The sequence below is a fragment of the Netta rufina genome, assembly GCF_964035555.1.
Source record: "Netta rufina genome assembly, chromosome: 5".
NCBI lineage: Eukaryota > Metazoa > Chordata > Aves > Anseriformes > Anatidae > Netta > Netta rufina.
In genome coordinates, this window is record NC_140128.1 from 58152662 (window position 1) to 58173226 (window position 20565).

General features: G+C 47.6%; 1 protein-coding gene across 4 annotated transcripts in view; it reads right to left on the bottom strand.

Annotated features, from left to right (window-relative positions):
• SYNE2 (spectrin repeat containing nuclear envelope protein 2) overlaps positions 1 to 20174 on the bottom strand; it is a 186776-nt gene extending 166602 nt beyond the window's left edge. For 3 of the 4 annotated variants that reach the window (XR_014618494.1, XM_084288050.1, XM_084288048.1), the window contains exons 1-2: positions 20074 to 20174; positions 1064 to 1179 (exon numbers count right to left, since the gene is read on the bottom strand). Coding sequence is in view for 3 of the 4 variants with exons in the window: in XM_084288050.1 (XP_084144176.1) it covers positions 1064 to 1142 (79 nt within the window). In the remaining variant the exon portion in view is untranslated. Of the gene's footprint in view, positions 1 to 1063; positions 1180 to 12963; positions 13111 to 20073 lie in introns of those variants that run through there. The other variant, XM_084288049.1, reaches the window with a different exon arrangement.
• Between the last annotated feature and the right edge of the window lie 391 nt (positions 20175 to 20565).

Consider the following 20565-nt stretch of genomic DNA (forward strand, 5'->3'; position numbering starts at 1 on the left):
TGACTTGTAAGAATATTCTTTTGCACCATCTGTCTTAAGCATATTTACTCTCAACTAGGCACTATAGTAATTTCATTGAAAGTGATCTAAAAGGAAATAGCTCTGTGGAAACATGACTTAGCCCATCCATCCTAAAATAACCAGGCTTTAAACACATTGAAAACAGGCTTTCCAGCAGTGCTCATCCTGCTGCCTAGACTAGACTCCCCGATAAAACCTCCATGAATATTTTCATGAGTACGTTCAGAGCAAAATCAGTCTTTCCAGGAAATTCTTATAGAATAAAATTAAATGCAAGATTAAGGAAAATGCAGAAAGACTATGTGATAGGCCAGCTCTAATGCACTGATTAGCTCTTAATTATACAGGTAGCTGCCATTAAAATAGAACAATTAAAAATCACTACACGAATGCTTGCTTCACTCAGTCAATAAGTGAAAGCAAGTGAAAACAAGATACAGCTCATTGCAAATAAGGATGAATGATGAAAGACTTTGACCTGTAAGAAATTTGTTTAGAAGCCACAAAAATTTTCTGCTTGTTTTGGCCACAAGCTATCTTTCTACATGTGTATGTGATAAAGTAATAAGGTTGAAAAATAAATAAAACGAAAAGAAATGAAACAAAATAGTGCTGTAGTTAATAGCCTCATTAAGACAGCTCAGTGCAACCAACTAATTGTCAGCAAATTGAAAACAAGGAAACTAATCAAATACCACAAATGTTTTCATGCTGGCAATTCCCTTGAAAACAGTTTACAGTAACATGTATTCTGAGTAACAAAGCATAAGAACCAGTGAGAACATCTGCACCAAAAAAGGCAACAGCTCTGCAAATACCATGAGAAAGTACTACGAGAGCTGTAATCTTTCATTTCTGAGTTGAAATGTTTTTCACCAAACAGGAACATCAGAAAAGAAACACTGACAAGAACAAACTACACCGATCATAACACTAGTTTTGTATTTTAACAGGTTTCTCAGAATTTCCTTCAACCTGTGCATGGTCACAGGTTTTACCAAAAACTTACATTAAAATGGCACAGAAAACTACAGTAACCTACCTTGCAGCGACAGATGGAGATCATCTATTTCGGAGGAAGCCTGCTCCTCTGTTGAGGGAGATGACTGCATTGATGCCATATTAAATCCTATGGAGATTCTTCACTCAATTTCCAAACTGAAATTTAAATAAATAAATAAATAAATAGATTAATTAACCACTACAGTTTTACAGTAAAATTGCTGATATCAAAGACAAGGCATGCACAGAGACATGAGTTTTGTTTGGGCTTTTCTTCCCTTGGTTTCTGTAGCTCACATGTAATAAAGTGTTGTAATGTTCCTACTACATGAATCAAAGTTTTTGTCCCTTGGCTTGCTCACTTTATTTTTGATGGGGGCCAGCAGTACTTCACAGCACAAACCACAGACTTAAGTGCACCTAGCCATCAAAACAAAAGCACTATGATTAGGAGAATTCAAACTCTGTCTCTTTCTTTAAGAAAGCCAGATTGACACAGGCACACAGTGCCTTCAGCAGATTTGCTGCTGACAAACCTCCAAGGTTTTCTTCAAATCTTTGTACTTTTCTTCCTGCCCAGATGATTGTTGCAGAATGGAGAAAAAAAAAAAAAAAAGCAGAATCTGCAGATTCAGTTGAAATGAAAAAGCAGCAGTTAACACAAGTGGAGAATCACAACTGCTGATTCTACCTGGGACTTTTGTTACTTCTCATCCCCTATGAAGAAGTCTTTTTTGTAGCTCCTCTATTTTCCTCTTCCTCGATACATTCCCTATCTCCAATGCAATTTGTGTGAATGATATGCCCTGACTTTCTTAAAAGCATAACACTATTTCTGCTCCTGCAGTAGTAATATTGTTCAATTTGCCACTGCAGGATACTGAACTAGAGGCTCTTTTTTTTATGAAGAACTTTAAACAAGTTCAAAAATTAATAAAGCTGAAAATCAAATAAGTACTCAACTTAAGCAAGCTTTGTTACCTAGAAACCTGTACCCTTTCCTTCAGAAGAACTAGGACTAATACACCAGATGCTAGCAATTCATTCATACATCAGAATACAGAGTGTGAATAGATGAGTAAAGAAATGCAACATTGAAGAATGCCGGTGAAATTTTCATTCAGTCCCTTGTGCATATATGAATCACGATGCAGTCTCTGGTTACTCCACTGTGTACTACTTTTCCTCACTCCCTGCACAGAAGGAAGACCACTCATTTAATGAGGAGCTATTCAATGCTTTGTTTTCCTCTTCCTGAACAATGCACGTCCTTGTGCTTTATTCAAAAGCTGCTTTGATGACAGGATTGTTAAGTTCCCCACAAGATGCTCTGTGGCATTCATCACCTCAGTATCTGCACACTTCACAAACATCAGTCAATTCACGTTTACAGCACCTACTGAATCAGGGGTTATTGCCCACATTTTATCAATGACAAGCAAAGGTACAGAGAGAATAAAGGGGAAAAAAATTGCTAATTTGACTCCGGTTTTCCAGTGAAATAGATACTATTTCATATGTACAAATACTGATTCCAACTGTGGATACACCGTTTCTGCAAGTCATCACTAACTTAAGAGTAAAATTCAAGCCACTAGATATCAGAAAGGGGAGATCTAGCTGGGGTAGGTAAATACAGGAGCTATCTAGATAATCAGAGAAAAGGAAAAAGTAGTTTAGAAGAGTTTGGCTTGCTGATCCTAGCAAGAAGTGGAGGTAAAGGACTTCTTAATTTCTGGCAAGCACAAGAACAAAACGGTGTAAATAAATCATGCCTTGAGGTTAGGATGGAAATCGGAAGAAAATTACTAAATACTGGGTTCTGACAAACGCTCCCAACAATGCAACTGCCACAAAGGCCTTACATGATTTTAAGACTGGAATTGTTCAGAAACAAACAGCATAAAGTGGTTGCTTTTATGAAAGGACACTGGTACTTGCAGTCATGGAGATCTCTCAGAAGCCTTCTGTTCCCAAGCTATGAGTTTCAAGTGAGACAACCAGAAAAAAACACAGTCGGTTGCCATTGATAGAAATTGGGGGGTAAGTGCCAGAGCTAGCATCTCACAGGAACTCAAGGGTAGGTGTTGGACAAGAATCCAGTTCTCCCAACAGCACTGCCTATGCCCAAGGCTATGCAATCTTTCCTGGGAAACTCCTTCCTTTTCCTCTCAAGATCAAGCAACACAAAACCAAGTTCTAAAAATGCAAAATGTCAGGCAGCCCTAGTATTTTGTGGTTATCATGGTATGTCTTGAATTTGATTTTGTGATTGCCACCTGGAAGGCTACTGAGGAAGCAGAAAGAGCCAAATGGGGGGTATGTAAGCAAAATCCAAACCACACCAGCAGACCTGTTGCTGTTTGCTCCCAGGGCACAGGCAGTTACCTGCATTCCCTGTGCCTTGAACTTTCCAGTGACATAGATCACCTTCAGAGATATATAAGAAATAGAAAATACGGGGCAACAATGAATCCATATGTGAAAGCAATGAGCTTGACTGAATTTGGACCTATGGTGTTCTGGGCTTATGTGGCAAGGTTTTGGTTGCGGGGGGCTGCAGGGGTGGCTTCTGTGACAAGAATCCAGAAGCTGCCCCATGTTAGATACGGGTCACGTTCAGCCAGCTCCAAAAGGGACCCAATGCTGCACAGAGCAGTAGCAGTTCCCCTGCGGCCTGTGGAGAGGCCCCTGGCTGTCCCCCTGCACCCATGGGTCCCACATGGAGCAGATCTCCATGCTGCAGCCCCCCCATGGGTGGAGGAGCCCCCGCTGGAGCAGGTGGATGTGGCCTGGAGGAGGCTGCGGCCCATGGAGAGCCCCCGCAGGAGCAGGCCCCGGCCCGGAGCTGCAGCCCGTGGAGAGGAGCCCACGCAGGAGCAGGGGGGCTGGGGGGAGCTGCTGCCTGTGGGGGACCCGTGCTGGAGCAGTTTGCTCCTGATAGATGGACCCCGTGGGACGGAGCCGTGTGGGAGCAGTTCTTGAAGAATTCAGGAAGGACAGCATCCCATGGGAGGGACCCCATGTGGAGCAGGGGCAGGGAGGGACCATGAAGGAGCGGCGGAGACGAAGCATCAGGGACTGACCGCAGCCCCCATTCCCCATTCTGGGGGAGGAGGTGGAAGGTGGATGGGAGAAAGGTCTTTAGTTTGTTTTTAGTTTCTCAGTGCTCTAGCTTGTTAGTAATAGGCAATAAATTACATTAATCTCCCTATGCTGAGTCTTTTTTGCCCGTGACAAGAGCTGGTGATCAATCTCCCTTATCTTTATCTCAACCCTTGAACCTCTTCCATCGTATTTTCTCCCCCTTTCCCTTTGAGGAAGGGGAGTGAGAGAGCGGCTGTGGTGGAGCTTGGCCGCCCCGCTGGGTAAAACCACCACATAAGGTTATAACTCAGATTGGGTGCCCATGTAAAGGAAGAGTGATAGGACTAGAAGCACAGACACTGACACATCAGCATAAACTAGAAGCAAGTCCCAAAACCGTGAACCAGCCCCTGCAGCTCTGGAGCATGCACTCAGTATCAGTTACAACGCATGTTCTCTTTCTCTTTAACACAAGTTTATTTCAATTTTTAACCTTATTTTCAAGTAAATACTGCTTAAGGGTTTTCTTTTAATGGCATGCAGTGCAGCACAAAATCACCAATGGCAAAAACACATGTTTAATGCATCCAGGTCTGAGATGGTGACATAGGCAGAGCCAAATCATGTTCGCCTGCCTTGCATACTATTGAAGTCATTGGGAGAATAGTCCAGAGAAAAGGAATGGGATCTGCCATGCATCTTTTCCTATTATCATAGAGGAATTTTCAAGAGCCATGAACAGCACTGATGGAAGTTTCAGAAAAAAAAATATGTAGTTTTAACGTTTCTGTGACCATTTCTCCTCTGTCCTCACCCCTTGCCAGCTACAGCAACCACATAGTAGATTTTACATCCTTTTATGTCCTCATATGGAACTTAATGTGATAGGGCCCCAATATCAATTCAGATCTCTGGACATTAAATTGGTAAAAGTTAATAAAGTTTTCAGGTTTTAAAGAAGAAACTATTTTAAGTTTAAAGCATTAATGCATTGAGCAGGGGATGTCGGACCAGATGACTTCCAGAGGTTCCTTTCAAGTAAATTATGGCACATGATCATAGAATACACATAAATGGGGAAAAAAAGCATATGCATATGTTCTGTTTTAAGGACAAATGAAGGCCTCCCTCTTTATCCAGCGAACAGAATACACTTACACATCTTAGTTTTTTTAAACATAAAAATCCACTCAACAAATCCTCAATGCAGGTTATAAAGCTGCAGAGCTTTCACTGCCCTGAAACCATCCTTTCACTGCGTAACACAGCACACACATTTTACCCTGCCTCCGATTCCTGCCCTGCCCCAGCAGAAGACTCCACAGCTACTTTGGAAGGGAAACGAACACACTGCTAGAGGACATACCTGCAAGGATTAGTATTCTTTAAAAGGTACAAGGGGCAGATCGTCTGAGACGGGATTACATAGGGACAATACGCTAGTCCCTTTGCCCTCCTGCCCAGAAATTCATTCAAATAAAGTATGTCAAGTGTAACTATATCACATCCACCTCCAAAGAGTTTAAAACTGTAAAATATTGGTAAAAATGCCTAGGAACATTTTTCATAGGCTTTACAAACTATCACCTTTTCTACTTCATATTTTAGTTGATTATATTGTTTTATAACAATTCAATGAACCTGCAGAGCTAAACCAAATCCTTCAGTCCCATGAAATACCAAATAACTCTGAAATATACGTATCCATAGTGCTGTAAACAAAGTGCATGCTTTCAAATGAAAACATGACTTTTCAGGGAGATAAAACCAAAAGGTGAAGAGAATGCCCTCGTCTTTCCATCTTTCTGAAGAGTCTGGTGTTAATACAGGAAAGCGTTTAAGTGCTTACACCTTGGGATAGTCCATGAAATAAACTGTGAATAGCACAGAGCCAGAGAGACAGCTCCAGGAATGCAGGGACCTCGTTTCCAATTGATTTGTTTCTTGTTGATTAACTTTAAATGAATTGCTCTTTAGCTGTTGTGTGAGCTCCTCCAGTCTCGGACACACGAGTAGTCACGCAAGAAAGGAGCGTTACAAATGTCCTACTCAGAGGAAAACCTTTTAACTGGGGTTTTCCAAAGGAGCAATTTCTTGACCACCTGAGCTCAACCTGCAGTTCAGATGGTTCAATTGTCAACAAAAGCTTTCCCCATGGCAAGGACACTTACAAGACTCAAACCCAGGCTTTCCACTAGTGGGTTTGGGTAGGGAACTTCTTCCCCTACCTCTCCAGCTGCTTTCACAGTGGACTCCTGTGAACACTGTTGGAAATTGGATCAGCACAGTCATAGCACGTTAATTTCAACCTAACTTCCTTGGAATCTCTCTTTGTTTCTCAAATTCAGCTGAAATTATTAAGCCAATTAAAAAAATATAATGGGTATTAACACACAGACATAGACACACTGACAGAGAGACAAAGAAGCCTACCAGGAGGTACCAGACTGGAAATCTCAAGAAATTAACCTGAAAATAATCATATCTCAGCCTTAAATTCCAGAGATCATCATGAGAATAGACAATGCTGATTTATACACCACGTCTCCAGTGAGTCCCAATGAGACTTAAGAGATGTTCTTCTTAATCAGTCTTTCTAAAACCATGTTTGTCCCAGAAGAGGGGAAAACGCTTCAGATGGATTTTGGTAGATTCACTAGCAAGGATTTCATAGCCTTTATGTTTCAGTTTGGATCAGTGTGGATTACAGATTTCATCCTTCAGTTACTCCAATCACAGGATACAGTAGGAGTTCACCATATTTTAATAAAATAGCCGTTTAACAGAGCAATCCTCTACAGTGAAACTGCTGCTGTTTTCAAAACAATGTCTGCAACTACAGTTAAAATACAAATGCACATTTCATTAATTCTGAAAACACAAAAACCAGTAGTGCACGCTAACAAGGAAGCAAGATAACCTAGTCCACACTGCCCCATGTCCACAGAGAGTTTCAGCCACATCCTGCACGTCCCTCTATGCGCTGCAGCCTGCTGCACAGCTGTACCCTCAGAGTCCTCCTTACGAGCCAAACTTCAAATCCCCTTGCATGACTTTAGCTCGTCACAAGCGCACTCCTTAGAGCTGAAGGCAGCAGGTATTCTGCAAACAAGCCTGTCTAGAGGCTGGTGAGCATTACAGCCCACAACCAGTAAGTCCCTACCTCAATGTTTTTGCCTTTGCAGACACGTGCCCTCAATTTCCCCAGTTATGCTGGCTACGTGTTCTCCATCGGTGTTGCAAGAGGAATTCCAGTCGTCTTTGCATGGCATCTCGAACCGCTTGTTTTTACTTTTCCTTCTTTGAAGTGCCACTGATTATTTATGACCTACTGCGGGACTCCAAAGCCTTTCCCTCCATAGAGGCCTCTCGATGTAAACTGGAGGCTGCTCCTAGCAACAGATTATTATTACTCATGTCTTCAGTCGAGCCAACGTCATGACTCAACCAGCAGATTTTTATCTTCGGTGAATGGGCCCAAAGGAAGTAGAGCTCCACAATGCAGGCTGCCTGAAGACCCTTTTCCTTATTAACTAAGGCCTGAAGTTTATTTTGCATTCAGAGAGAAGCAGTAACGCTCAAAACTGCAAGTCCTGAGCCTTGCAAAGTGCTGCTGGACCTTCTTTTGGCAAGCAATCCGTCTGTAAGTCTGTTGCAGTCTCCTTAAAGACAAATTGTTGGGATCCAAATCATGATAATATGAGCTGAGGAATTATCAGAGAAAACCTCTTTGATCAAGTTGGGGTTGGGGTCGTGTTTTTGTGTGTGTGTGGTTGCTTTTTTTTTTCTCCGCCACTTCGTTTGGTTGTTTTGTTTTTACACTGTTTGTTATTTTCCCCTCACTTCCAATATATTCATATTGCTCTTAAGTCAGAGCACTTCCCATAGCACTGAAATTCGATGGCCACACTTCCTACCCAACATCCTCAATGGTTTCACCATTTTTAAGTACCAGGTTTGGGGCTGGGGGTGCCTGCATTTTCCAGTATCTTTCCTCTAAGACACTCTCTTTGCTGAAAGTCCAAAGCGAAGTTCATCCCTTTCACATTTAAATTGCTTCCAAATGTTGCTCTTGTGGGTGGCCTCAGATTGCATACATGTCCACAGCTGGAACAGGATCACCTGCAAACACATTGATCCCTTCTCTTCAAAGCCAGATCCTCAGGTAGGAAAAAAATCAGAACACCACCGTTGATGGATCTGTCCTGATTTCTGCTACTCAAGGAGCTGAATACGCTCTCACAGAAAAATAAATCACAGAAACACTGAATGAGGGAATGGCTGAGGTTGGAAGGGACCTCTGGAGATCATCTGGTCCAACCCCCCTGCCCAGCAAGAGCACCTAGAGGACATTGCACAGGATGGCATCTGGGTGGGTTTTGAATATCTCCAGGGAAGGAGACTGCACAGCCTCTCTGGGCAACCTGTGGCAGTGCTCTGTCATGCTCACAGCAAAGAAGTGCCCCCTCGTATTGATCAGGAATTTCCTGTGCTCCAGTTCGCGCCCATTGCCTCTTGTCCAGTCGCTGGGCACCACTGAAAAGATTTGTCATCATCCAGTGGCACATTCTCTGGGCTTTTCTGGAGGAAAAAAGTGGTCTTCCATTAGGTTTCCACGACTTTCAAGGTGATAGGGAAAAGAGGCTATAGCTTTCTGATCCCACATAATACCCTACTGCTGTTAGATGGGTATCAGCCAGTCCTTTAAGAAGTGGCATTAGAGACACCCTGGACTGCCTGGGACAATGCTGAAACCAGTCTAGTCACGGGTGTTGCTAAACTATCAGTAGCAAGAGATGAAGGAATCAAAAAAGAAAAAGTTTGGAAACGGCTGAACAACTCTGCTCAGAAAAACAACAAGCCCAGAAACATTGGATCTGCAGGAAATACAGAGACAGACACAGAACTACACCCCACTGCCACAGAAATAGGCTTAACTCATGTGAACCGACACACTGAAGTTACATGCACAAGTAAGGACTCCTCCAAACAGTAAGAGCTGAAAGACCAAGACATTTCTTATTAGTTTATTTATGACAACCAGCAAGAGCACATTTTTCTTATCCAGGGACTTCCCAGTGATCTATTTATAATCTTGAAAATGTGCCAGGACAAGCGCATGAGTATACAAAAGCAACACCACTTTTTAAGGCCAGCAAATGTTGCTGGTTTGTCTTTGATTTACACATCTGTAACACTTCCTGCTACAGAAGCACAATGGAGCTTCTCATTGCATTAATCAATTTCCAAACGCGGTTAGAGAAGTGTCTTTCCTGACCTTTTCTGTTTTTTTGTGGGTGGCAATATATCAGTCATCCTGGTACAATTACACAGTTTGAAGATGGCATTAACTCCACGCTGTTGTTAACACACACACAAATGCTTTTATTAACAGAGCTCAGCCTTGTTCACACATGCATCATGCACCTCCGTGGGTCAAATTTTATGAATTTGCTTGCACTCAGAACAAGAGCCTGTCTCACATTTATCTGTTCCCAAGTGGAAACGCGAGGCTGAAGCATACTTTAAAAAGTTGACGAAAACGTGAATTTTTAACTGGTTTCCAAGTTTTCTGCATCATTAATAAAAACAAGAACTGCTTAGAACTCAAAGTCACAACTGTTCGTGAAAAAAGAGAGATTGATGGGGCTCAGAAAAGGCTCATCAGGCCAATGCCATGCCCAGCACACTGCTACGTAGGAAGCCAAAAATACCATGGTGACTGCACGCCTTCGCTACAGTCACGGGCTAGGATGACAATTCAATCCCAAAGTCACAGTCCAAAAGCACGCCCCAACCCAAACCTAGCTGCGCACTGCCCCAAAGTATCCAACTAGGTGCCAAAAGCCATGCCAGCCGTATGGTGCATTGCTGCTGCTGCCACACAGCCCGAAGGAAAAAGCTTTTCCAAAGCAGGGCACGGTCACGCGCTTCCCTGCCGCTCCACGGGCTGCCCGTGCCGAAGCTCAAAGGCCACCTCCTGCAGATAAGAGGGCTGTGGGGAAGGGTTATTGTAAAAATAACGTGAGAAACACCATGTGGCCTGGGATCTGGACCTGGGAAGTGCATCCAGTGCACACACACCTCTTCCTACCCACGCCGTTAGCTAGCGTGGCGGGCACGCTCCATCCGGCACTTGCCATGGGACCTGCTGAGGCTTACGAGCTGCAGGAGGCCTCGATGTGACTGTTCCTCGGCCGTGACCACGAACAGAGGATGGTGCTGCCCTACGCACTGTAATCTCTCACAGGGAAATAATGGATCACATCAGAGTCCAAGAACAGCATGGTAAGGAATCCGGGATTGACTACAAGTCAATCATTTTAGCTTATAAATACAATGGCCAAAGAAAAAAACATGGTGGAGGAGTTTTTCCCTGACTCAGCTATGGTTCAAGACCAACTAACGCTGCATCAGCCCTCCGCTGTCAGCAGGCAGGACCAACAGGCACCCCCTGATCGTGCCTTGGACCCTGCAGCCTGGGCTCTGGGCAGCACCACAAGCGTTGGTGCCGGGAGGGACCAGAAGGGCTTGGAGGAAGATCCCCGTGGGGACGTGCATCTCAGGGCTGACCCTTTGAAGAACAAGCTCGTCCGTGGGCAAACGCCACCGAGGGAGTAGGGTGAGTAATTTACTGTAGGGGGTAATTTGGAAGCCCACAAGTGGATTTAGACACCTACCCAGACCCTGCAGGAAGTTTCAGGTGAACCTTGCCATTCTTGAACCTTTACCTCACTCGCTGTTCCTATTGGAGTGAATTCTGTTTAAATCATTTTGTTAAATTTGCTGCTGACCAAACGCTGATGAAGTGCTGTTAATACCATGCCATCTAACCTTGCTGTTTACAAAATAAATCCTAAATTGCTGCTCCATTCAAGCTGTGTCAAATCTTTTCTGCATCCCACAAGATGAAAAGTTCCGTCGTTTTGCTCCTAGAAGCCCCTCTCCATCTGCAGACGAAAGCTGCCCCTGCATGAGGGCAGCCAGGAGCAATCCTTGGACTCCTTTTGGCAGTGGGTGCACCGCAGCCCCCGCAGTCCCAGTGCTGTGGGGCACAAGCAGACCTCTGACCTTCGGGCGTGCTGCTCCCATCCTGTGAGCGAACAGCTCCGCAAGCAGCTCATCACGGCCCTTCCTCGGCGCTTCCTGGACCCAGATCGCTTCTTACAATTGGAGGGGAAGGGGCAGGGCATCGCCTGCAATCACAGCGAGCTTAACTCTCACCGAGGAGACTGCCTGGTCCAAACAGACCGGAAAACACTGCCCCTTTTGACCAAGCGCACTGCAATAATTTTCTTCTTTTATTTATTTTACTCACCTTCCTTTCCTTCAGATTGGAACCGAAATTCTTTGCTTAGTGCCTTTGTAGAGACTCATAACCAGCCTCCCATTAACACTGAAACCACTTTACATGGTGTAAAAGGTATTTAAAATAGCACTAAGTAGTAATTACATCCACTTTGTATGAATGACATTATATTAATGGGAATCGGGCTCCTAGTAATATTCTGCCTTTGAAGGAACACAAATGTTTCCTTCCCACTGCCTTCCTAATTCCCTTCTTCCCTGAATAAAGGAAACAGTCAGATGGTTAACAAGCAGATTATGCTGTTGAGTGAACCTCGCCTAAGCAATAAAGGCCTGAAGTTTGCCAATTAAATCATAAGGCTGTTCTCAGTCAGGAGGATCTTTCTGAAAAGCAGCAAGCTGCTTTTTCCGGACACTGAGAGAAGGGAAAGGTGGGGAGAGCAGTGATCTAAACGCAGGAGTTTTCGCTGGGGCAGGGCTTGCTCTTACAGCAACATCGCTGGAAATGGCAGCGCAGTGTTTGCACAACAGACCTCGGCAGACAGATCCATTGACGGTGTCAGGAGAGGGGAGGAAAGCGAAATGCAGCGTGTGTTTGGGAGCCAAATGAGACAGGGCTTGTCTCATGCGAGCCCTATCTGCTTTGGCAGTATTCCTGCAAAGATCACGGACTTGTTTTGATCACTAAATATAGCAGAGAAGAGGAATCCTGCTGCAAGTAGCTCCCCGCCAGCACTTGCTGTTTTACGCCGACGGAAGGAGAACACAAAAGAGAGGTTTGTCCAGCAAACGGCAACCGGAGCTTGCCAGCATCTGAAGGGCAAATTACAATTTTAACGATACGTCCTAGCCTGGCAGCTGGGCATTCATCAGATTTTCTCTCAAACACATCCAGCCCGGGCTGCTTTTCCCCACGTACCTCTGTTCAGACCCGAAGGGGCTGCCTCTCCAAGGAGCGAGCTTCTCACTTCCACGTAGTTCTTTCAGCTGAAATTTCCCCCAGAAATGCTACTGGGGGTCTTTCTAGACACCTGCCTGTCAAAACCTGCATGCTCACATGGCTGTGTGGGTTTGGGACATGCAAAAAAAGCCCTTCAACCATGCTGTCTCCCACACCAGACATGCAGGGACGCTCTCTGGTAGGAGAAAATCTGCACTTCGCTCCATGAAATGGAATTTTTGTTTTCTTCTTAAGACAAAATGTCTTTTGCTTTGTTTTCAAAGAATCGGTTGCTTTAGGGAAAAAAACAAACAACAAAAAAAAACAACCATACAAGCCTAAATCTCTAACTTACAGCATAGCTTCAATCTTCAGAATAACTTTTTGTGTGCAGCCAAAACCAAGCCAAACACTCTTATTCCTTCCTACCAGTGCAGCTGCCAGAGAGGACCAAACAGCCAAACTGCGCAGAGAAAACCCAGGAGAAAGACCTTGGTGCTCTACGCCTGCCTGCTAGAATAAATCACCGTACCAACAAAACACAGTCGCAATTGCAAAACCAAGGACTCCCAACTGGAGACAGCTCAGCATGAAGGACGCCTTACTTGTTTCGTGCACTCCCCCTCTGCGTGTGCAGGATGAGAAGGCTTCTCTCCAGGCCCCGAACCACGGCGCTGCCCAGCTCGCTTTCTTTTCGAACCAGGATTTCTCACACCGGAGACAAGACGGGATGAAGGAGCCCTGCGCATCTCCCTCGCTGAAAGGCAGCAAGATTACTAGCACCGAGTTACTTATGGACAAGTTCAGTCAAGCAACAGAGAACGCGCGTTGCGCAAGCACCGCCGCTGCGCCACGGCCAAGCAGGTGAGGTAAGCCACGAGCCACGTCTGGCATCCCTGGCCAAGCCCAGCACACCAGCACGTGTTTCGGTACAGTTTTCTCCCGGAGCCGCCGTCCCGGATGAAAGTCCAGTAAGGAGCTGGCGTGTGACCACGGACACGTGCTCCTGGCACAGGATGTGCCTCGGTTTCCTTACAAGCCCTGCACAGCTTTCAGAAACAGGGGACTGGCTTTTCTGAGATCCTTTCCAAGAAGGAACACGTTAAGAGTCCCTTCCAAACCACTCGAAGGGGAAGCCTTCGCTCGCAGAGGGTACCTACAAAGCCTGCCTGCAGCACCAGAAATGTGCAGCCGCTCTGCAGGAACACCGTCTGCTCACACCTTCGTTGTGCAAGTATCTGCTTCCTCCCCCTCAGAAACTGCCGGGGTGCCCCTGGCACACAAATGGGAAGAAAATTCAGATTTTTCCCTACTCCAACACACAGCCAGCTGTGCTCTTACTTCCCTCTTACAACAACAAGCTCTGCCTCCTCCGTCCCTGGGGTATTTCATCACCAACATCCCACCCAGATCTGCGTAAGAAATAGTTTTGCAAACAATCTATCAGAAACCTTTCTTTCACCCCCCCTTTTTTTTAAAAAGAAAAACAGCAGTAAACCTGTCAATCTGCTATCTTTGAAACCACTTGTTACAGTCCGAGTGGTTGATGAAGCAGGTTGACAATACCAGGAAATACCTGGAACTGATCTTCAACATTTATTTTTGGAGACTGGCTTTTCTTGCAACTCCTATTTAATGGTTTGCTCCTTCCCTCCTCTTCCCATTTGTGCTTCCTGGAATCAGACTGCAGTTTGTTTCACCTCTTGGAGCTCAAGCACGGACCTCCTACACTGAACTTCAGGATTCAAACCCAGGCTCGCACAATGCGCTCTTTCTATTCCCCTGCTCTCATATTCTTTCCATCTTATCAAAAAGGATAAGGGGACGCCCTGGTATTTGTCTGAAACTGGAGATGCAGCCGATCCATGTAGCGCTCAGTACTCGCCTGTACTCCCTATCTCTGTTACACAGCAAATTCCTTCAGCAAATTCCCCCTCCAGACGCCCAGCTCATTTGGCAAAGGAAGCCTTTCTGCTGCAAACTAGTTCTCCACGCAGGAGAAATCTCATCCTTACCCTACGTGGTTCACCTGTGCAGGTAAGTTAAGCTTTTTCCAGAAGAGCTGGTGCTTTTTTCTTTTTTCTTTTTTTTATCATGCCACTAAATAACACAGCAGCAGCAGCCGCACTTCACAGAGGACCAGGTCGCAGCTTCCCAGGCACCTCCAAAGCTCCCCGAGGTCCAACTGAGTGTTTCATTGCAAGTTTCATATAGGTCAGTTTAAAGAGTTTCCACAGACCATTAAATAATCCTACACGCTGTTTTACGCCGCAGCAAGCCTGAGGTGAAGCAAATTTAACCCTGAAGGTTAAACCCTAAGGTTTAACCATTTTAAAGCACGCCTGCAATCATTCACAGCAGCCCAGTGAACACACAGTAATTCAGCTGTATTAACACCTATGACATTTTGCTAGTTCCTTTTACAAAAGGGACATGTACCTACCAGGTGCCATCCACCACCGAGAGCTGAGCAGCCGGCGTCCCCCTGGGACAGTGGCAGGTCACGAGGCAGCCGCAGGGCGCCCGGGCACACCTCTGGGATCCTGCCGTCATCGCCACTGCCTCCACCTCTGCCACCAGCCCGGTGGGCGACCTTGAAAAAGCCCAAATCCCCCTTGGCCTCTTATTTATAGCAGACGATTGTCTCTTTCTGAATCCGCTGAGTGGCCAGGAAGGAGGACGGCGCCGTGTGGGACATCGCTGCCCACTCCTTGCTCCCAGGTAGAGCCTTCCAGGCTCCACCGCCCCGCTCCACGCAGAGGCTGGGTCTGGCAGAAAGGAGGCCACGAGCAGCCCTCCCAGAAGCTGCCCTGCGGTACGAGGCGCTTTGGCTGAGGTTCAGCCCTCCTGACATTAAACAGCTACAACAGAGATGGCTCCGTGTGCCTCCATTGTTTGGACAGGGGAGAAACAATGGAGAGAAACAGGCACTTTTAGGGCAGTTTGTCCGGTGTATTTTTAGACGTCCAATTCAGCGCGGATGAATCATGGCCCAGAAGTGTTTGTTCCTCTCTGGTGACTATGAAAGGAGTCTGGACAACTGTCTGCCGTGCAGACAGCTATGCTGTAGTTCGGCGAGACGAATCTCACACTTTTAAGCTGGGGGAAAGGACATAGAGAAGCACTCCTGGCTTTCCACAGAGGTGAGAAATAACGCCTCCGCCAGAGACACAAGTTGCAAGTGCCCCGTGCTTCCCTCCCTCGTAAACTTCTTGCAACTCAACAAGATGCAGTCGCCTTCGCTGAGAGAGCTTAGCTTTGCTGGAAGAGCCTTGTTTAATCGCTGAACTTCAAGCTTTCATGGAGTACTCCTACAAGCAAAGCTCCACGTTGCTCGCTGCACGAGAGCTTCCAAGAAGCAGGGCACAATGCTCGTGGGGCAGCTTTCATTTCTCTCCCTGTACCAGTGGTTATTAGGTGGTTATTACCAGCACAAAACAGAGCTCTCACTAGCACAAACCAACACAAAGCCACTTCTGAAGCTGCCCAGGTGCAGCGTCTTTACAACTCTTTGTGGCCAGCCGTACGGCGGCCACAGACCCACAAGGCACGGTCAACCACGCGTTCCCTTCTCTGCCTCCACCTTTCACTTCATCATTCACCAACTTCTTGTGTTTCTCCTGGCAAGCAACAAGTCAAATGATCCAGAAAGTAAAACTTCTTCCTGTACAATCCGCATTTCTGCCTCCTCCCTACACTTTCATAGAAGTAATTACAAGTGTTTGTTTTCTATCTTAATTGTCATTTCCTTTGACAGAACTCGCAGCCCGAGTCTTAAAGCTCGAACACTTCATACTATTCTTTCCTCTTTTTCCCCATCCCCGGCCACAAACAGGATTGCTTGTATCAGGGTCAGCAATTCCTTCAAGTTGTCTCGAGCCAATCTGCACAGCTGCATTGTGTGGGGCGTTATCAGCAGGCTGCAGGAAGGCAAGAAAGCAAACATGCTTCCCTGCGAGACACCAGAGGCTGGAGTTAAGTGTGGAGCGGAGCTCTGCCCCATTTCCCCTCCTGTGGGGAGATACCAGCCTACCAGCCCTTTCCCCAGCACAGATTTCTTTTCCCTTCCAGTGTGCTCAGCTAAGCAAAACACAGGTTTTTCCCCACTCCCTCTTCTGCCCCTGTCCTGGCCCTGTAGCATCTCCAGAGAAGCAGCTTTCTTCATCTCCTGCTGTGAAGACGGTGAGCTAGGTGATCCATAGAGGCTGTATTCTTCATGGCCTCACTAGCACCAGGATTTGTGTCCTGCCATCCATGAGGACCACAGGAAGCTGGCCAGAATTCACAGCCCCCTTTAGCCTTCCCATCGCCACTCTGCAATCCCTTTGCAAACAAAATGCCCCAGACATCTTCCCCCTCCTGGCATTACCCCAAAACGTGTTCATCCTTCACAGCAACTACTTGCTGCCGACACCCTTCATGCTCCATGGGACACGAGTCAGTCCAGGAAGGGCAGGCAGTCGGATCCATGTTCTGTGGGGTAATATACACTATCAATTTATGATTCATGGTCCAGTAGCTGCAGGTGCTGCTGCAATTGTAATTTCCTCCTTCTCCCGGGCAAGCAGCAGGTCTGCACAGGAGGGAGCAGGGTGAATGTGGCCTGGACGTGCCACTTGTACTCTCAGACATGTATTTGTGATCCAGACCAATTCAGCCTTAGCTGAAGTAATAACCTACCCCAGACCTAATCCCAGGATCGACCCTCTCCACAGAGCACAGCTGAGAAAACCCAAATAAACCTGACCTCCCAGCAGCTGTGCGGCCAGCGAGGATGAGACCTCAGTCTCAGTTACAGGAGTCTCCCACCCACACTGGTCAGGGATGAAACTCAGGCAAAGGAAGATTAGGTGAGAGGTATACGAAATGTCACCTTCCCTTTAATCGCAGCTTATGGATCCGGTCCCAAAGCGTTACTCATACTGCTCCACACTCCACACGTATAATCCCACCGACTAATCCGGCTGCTTGTTCAAACAGGCACGTTGCTGGGAGTGTTCCCTCGCAATCGCTGGCTCCCTTTCCAGTGTTTCTCCAAGTTCGCAAGCAGAGACTACATCCTCTCCCACATCTAAAGCCCTGTGACAGTTCAAAACAAACTGCAGGAAAGCTAGGGAAAGTGCGGTGGCACACATGGCACGCTTTCAAAACAAGAAACTTCACTGCCAATCGGTAGGTTCTCCCCCCACCGCTGCCAGGTAATGCTGGGGAAACACTCCAGTTGTGGTAAGCAGCAGATAAGCATCTCTTTGCACATATACATATAAGCATCCCAGCTGCCAGGCTTTTAAAACCAATATTCACTGTGCCCCAGGGAGGAAAAGGAGTGGGGTAGACTGGCTGAAAGGCACAGCTTCACTCGTAAGAGTCTGGATCAGCCCTTCGCATCTCCCTATACAAAACGTGCCATTGAGAGTCCAGTTCTAAAACAGAGTCGCAGTTGCTAAGAAAACAGCGCTGCAAACAGATGTCAGGAGATGATTCATGAAGTAAAGGCATATCCCTGTACTACAGATAAACCCAGATGAATGGGGCTCTTTATACCTGATCTTTCAAGCTGTGCCTCTTCTTGCCCTCTTTGGGATTTCTTCTTTCATTCATTTCTATATTCAGATGGAGAGGAAACTGAACGGAGCTGAACTCGCTGTTTATGGAATTAACTACTGGTAAAGGGGGGTTACAATGAACTCCGTAAAAGGGCTAAATTGTGTCCATTTTTCCACCCAAACAAAGACTTACCAACACAAGAATCAACTGTGCCTGAAACCTACCAAAAGAAGTAACATAAAATCCCCAGTAAAACACTGCAAAGGAGGGAATAGTAGCAATTGTCCTTTTGCTACTTTCATTTATAACAGAAAACTAACAGCCAGGGAGATAAAGCATTTTAAACCTATTAGATCATTAAGGCATACTGCTTCTTGAATTACTTCATTGTGTCAATGCTTAAAATCTTTGCCTGACAAATAAATAAAAAATAGCTAGCACGCTCCAGGACCAGCTGTGTGATGACACCACCAAAGTTCTCATTTACTTTAATGAACTTTTGATGAGATTTAATTAGAGGAAATAAGTTCCTTTGCTCCCCTTAAACTGTCCTGCTCAGTTCTTAGCAAGGTCTGATAGCAGTGGCACTTAAAAAGCAGTTTTGTGATGTTATTTGTAAGTAGACATTTAAATAAAGGAGCTTTCATATAGATAGCTGTATGGCTTTGCTATAGATAGCTACAGTAAAGCCAGTTATCATTCGTCACCCTTCGTGATGAGGAAGAGAAGAACAACCACCATTTATACACTTCTGAATACGTATTTGTACAGCATCCAGCACAAGGGGGACCCAAACATTGCCACAGCACGATTCAGCACAGTGCTCACTGCAGTCACCGCTAGATTTTCCCTCCAAGCTCCCGTGTGCCACTGCCTATCCCCCTGCTCCTTGCAACCCGTCCCCATCCCCGCTGGCAGGTGCTGGGGCCTCTGCTCCCCTTCCACAGCGGGTCCAAGTGGCCCCACAGCACCCCTCTACTCCCACCACAACGTGCCCTGCTTTGTCCTGGGAATCTGTTACTTCGGCTGCCCTGATTTTAATGTGAGGTGGTTGTGTGTACTGTGGCTGTGTGTAGAGTTAGCAGCCGCTACTGTGCGCCTTCGTGAGCTGTAAAACAGCCACAGAGGGGACAGGAGCCCATGGCCCAGCTCACCAGGCACCAGAGCCCACGGGTGTCCCTTTTTCAGGTATCACGTTTCGACCAGAAGCATAAACAGAGGTTTTGTTAGCTCAGCCAACACACAGTCGCAATAACTAGCCACGGTCCTGCACATGGCACTTCTGTCTTTGCCTGTCCTGTGATGGGTAAAGCGCTCCTGAAAGCGGAGATGGAGAAAAACGAGTGAACGATGGAAAGAGGGGGCAGAGGACAGGTGGGACACAGGGCACCCTGACAGGGGGGAGCAGAGGCGCGAGGAACACACAACCACCGAGCTGACAAAGGATGGAGAGGCGGTGAGAAGCCCTCAAACAAACTCGCCCAAAGTTTTCTTGTCTGGGTGTTTTGAGGAAGCCGAGAAGCACGCACCTGCTCTGCCTCCCTGCACCCCTCAGGGAAAGAGAGGGGACAGCAGAGGAGTGTTTGGGGGGGACAGGGAGGGGATCCCTGACCCTGAGGCAGGTCAGTGCCAAGGCAGAGAGCACCATCCCCACAGGCAGCGACTGGAGAGCAAGCAGGGGGTGCCTGAGAGCCGGGCTGGAGGCAGGGCTGAGGAGAAAGAAACCCCCGAGCAGCGCGGGAAGCACGGGCAGGGCTCAGCGCCTCAGCCAGGAGGCTGTAAAAAGGTAAAACCACCACAGCAGCACAGCCCTGGAGCCAGCACAGAGCCCCTCGCAGCACACCGCTACTTTTCGCTCCGGAGACAACTTTGCCCCGGCCAGCACCCACCGGCTCTCCCCGCACCGCCTTCAGGCGGGACCCAGCGCCCCGGGATCCCCCCTAAACCCCCCCAAAGGCTGTGGGGAGCCGGGCTTTTAGGCGACAAAACCCTCCCGCGGCCCTCCGAGGGAACAAAGGCAGCGGGGAACAAAGGCGGGCAGGTACCGCCGCGGCGGAGCCCAGCCGAGCCCAGCCGAGCCGAGCCGTGCCCAGCCCAGCCCGGCCGCTGCTCCCCACACAAAGGCGCGGCCGCGCCGCAACTCGGGGTGCCCGGCGGGGCAGACTCACCGCGGCGGCGGGTCCGGGTGGCGGCGCTGAGGGCTTGGGCGGCGGGACGAGGAGGAGGAGGAGGAGGAGAAGGAGGAGGAGGAGGAAAGGGGGGAAGGAGGAGGAGGGCCCAGGCACCGGCCGCTCCCAGCCCGCGGCCGGGAAAGCGGCGAGGCCGCAGCCCCCGCACCCCCGGGGCGGCGCGGCCCGGCCCCTGCTCCGCCTCCATCGGCCGCGGCCGGGCAAAGGAGAAGCGGGGCCCCGCTGGGCTGGGTGGATCCTGAGGGGGTCTCCTGTCCCCCTGCCGGGCAGCCGGAGCTGTTTTCGTTTCACTCGGTTTGGTTTTTGCCTCCCATCCCGGCCCGAGCAAGCTTGCTCCCTCAGCAGCGCTTGCTCCCCTCAGCTTGCTCCCTCGCCCCGCTTGCTCCCCTCGCCAGCCCCAGCTGTGGGATTTGCCGAGCAGGGCACCGCTGTTCCCCCTGCCCCAGCTGCTGGAAGCAGGCAGGGGAGGCC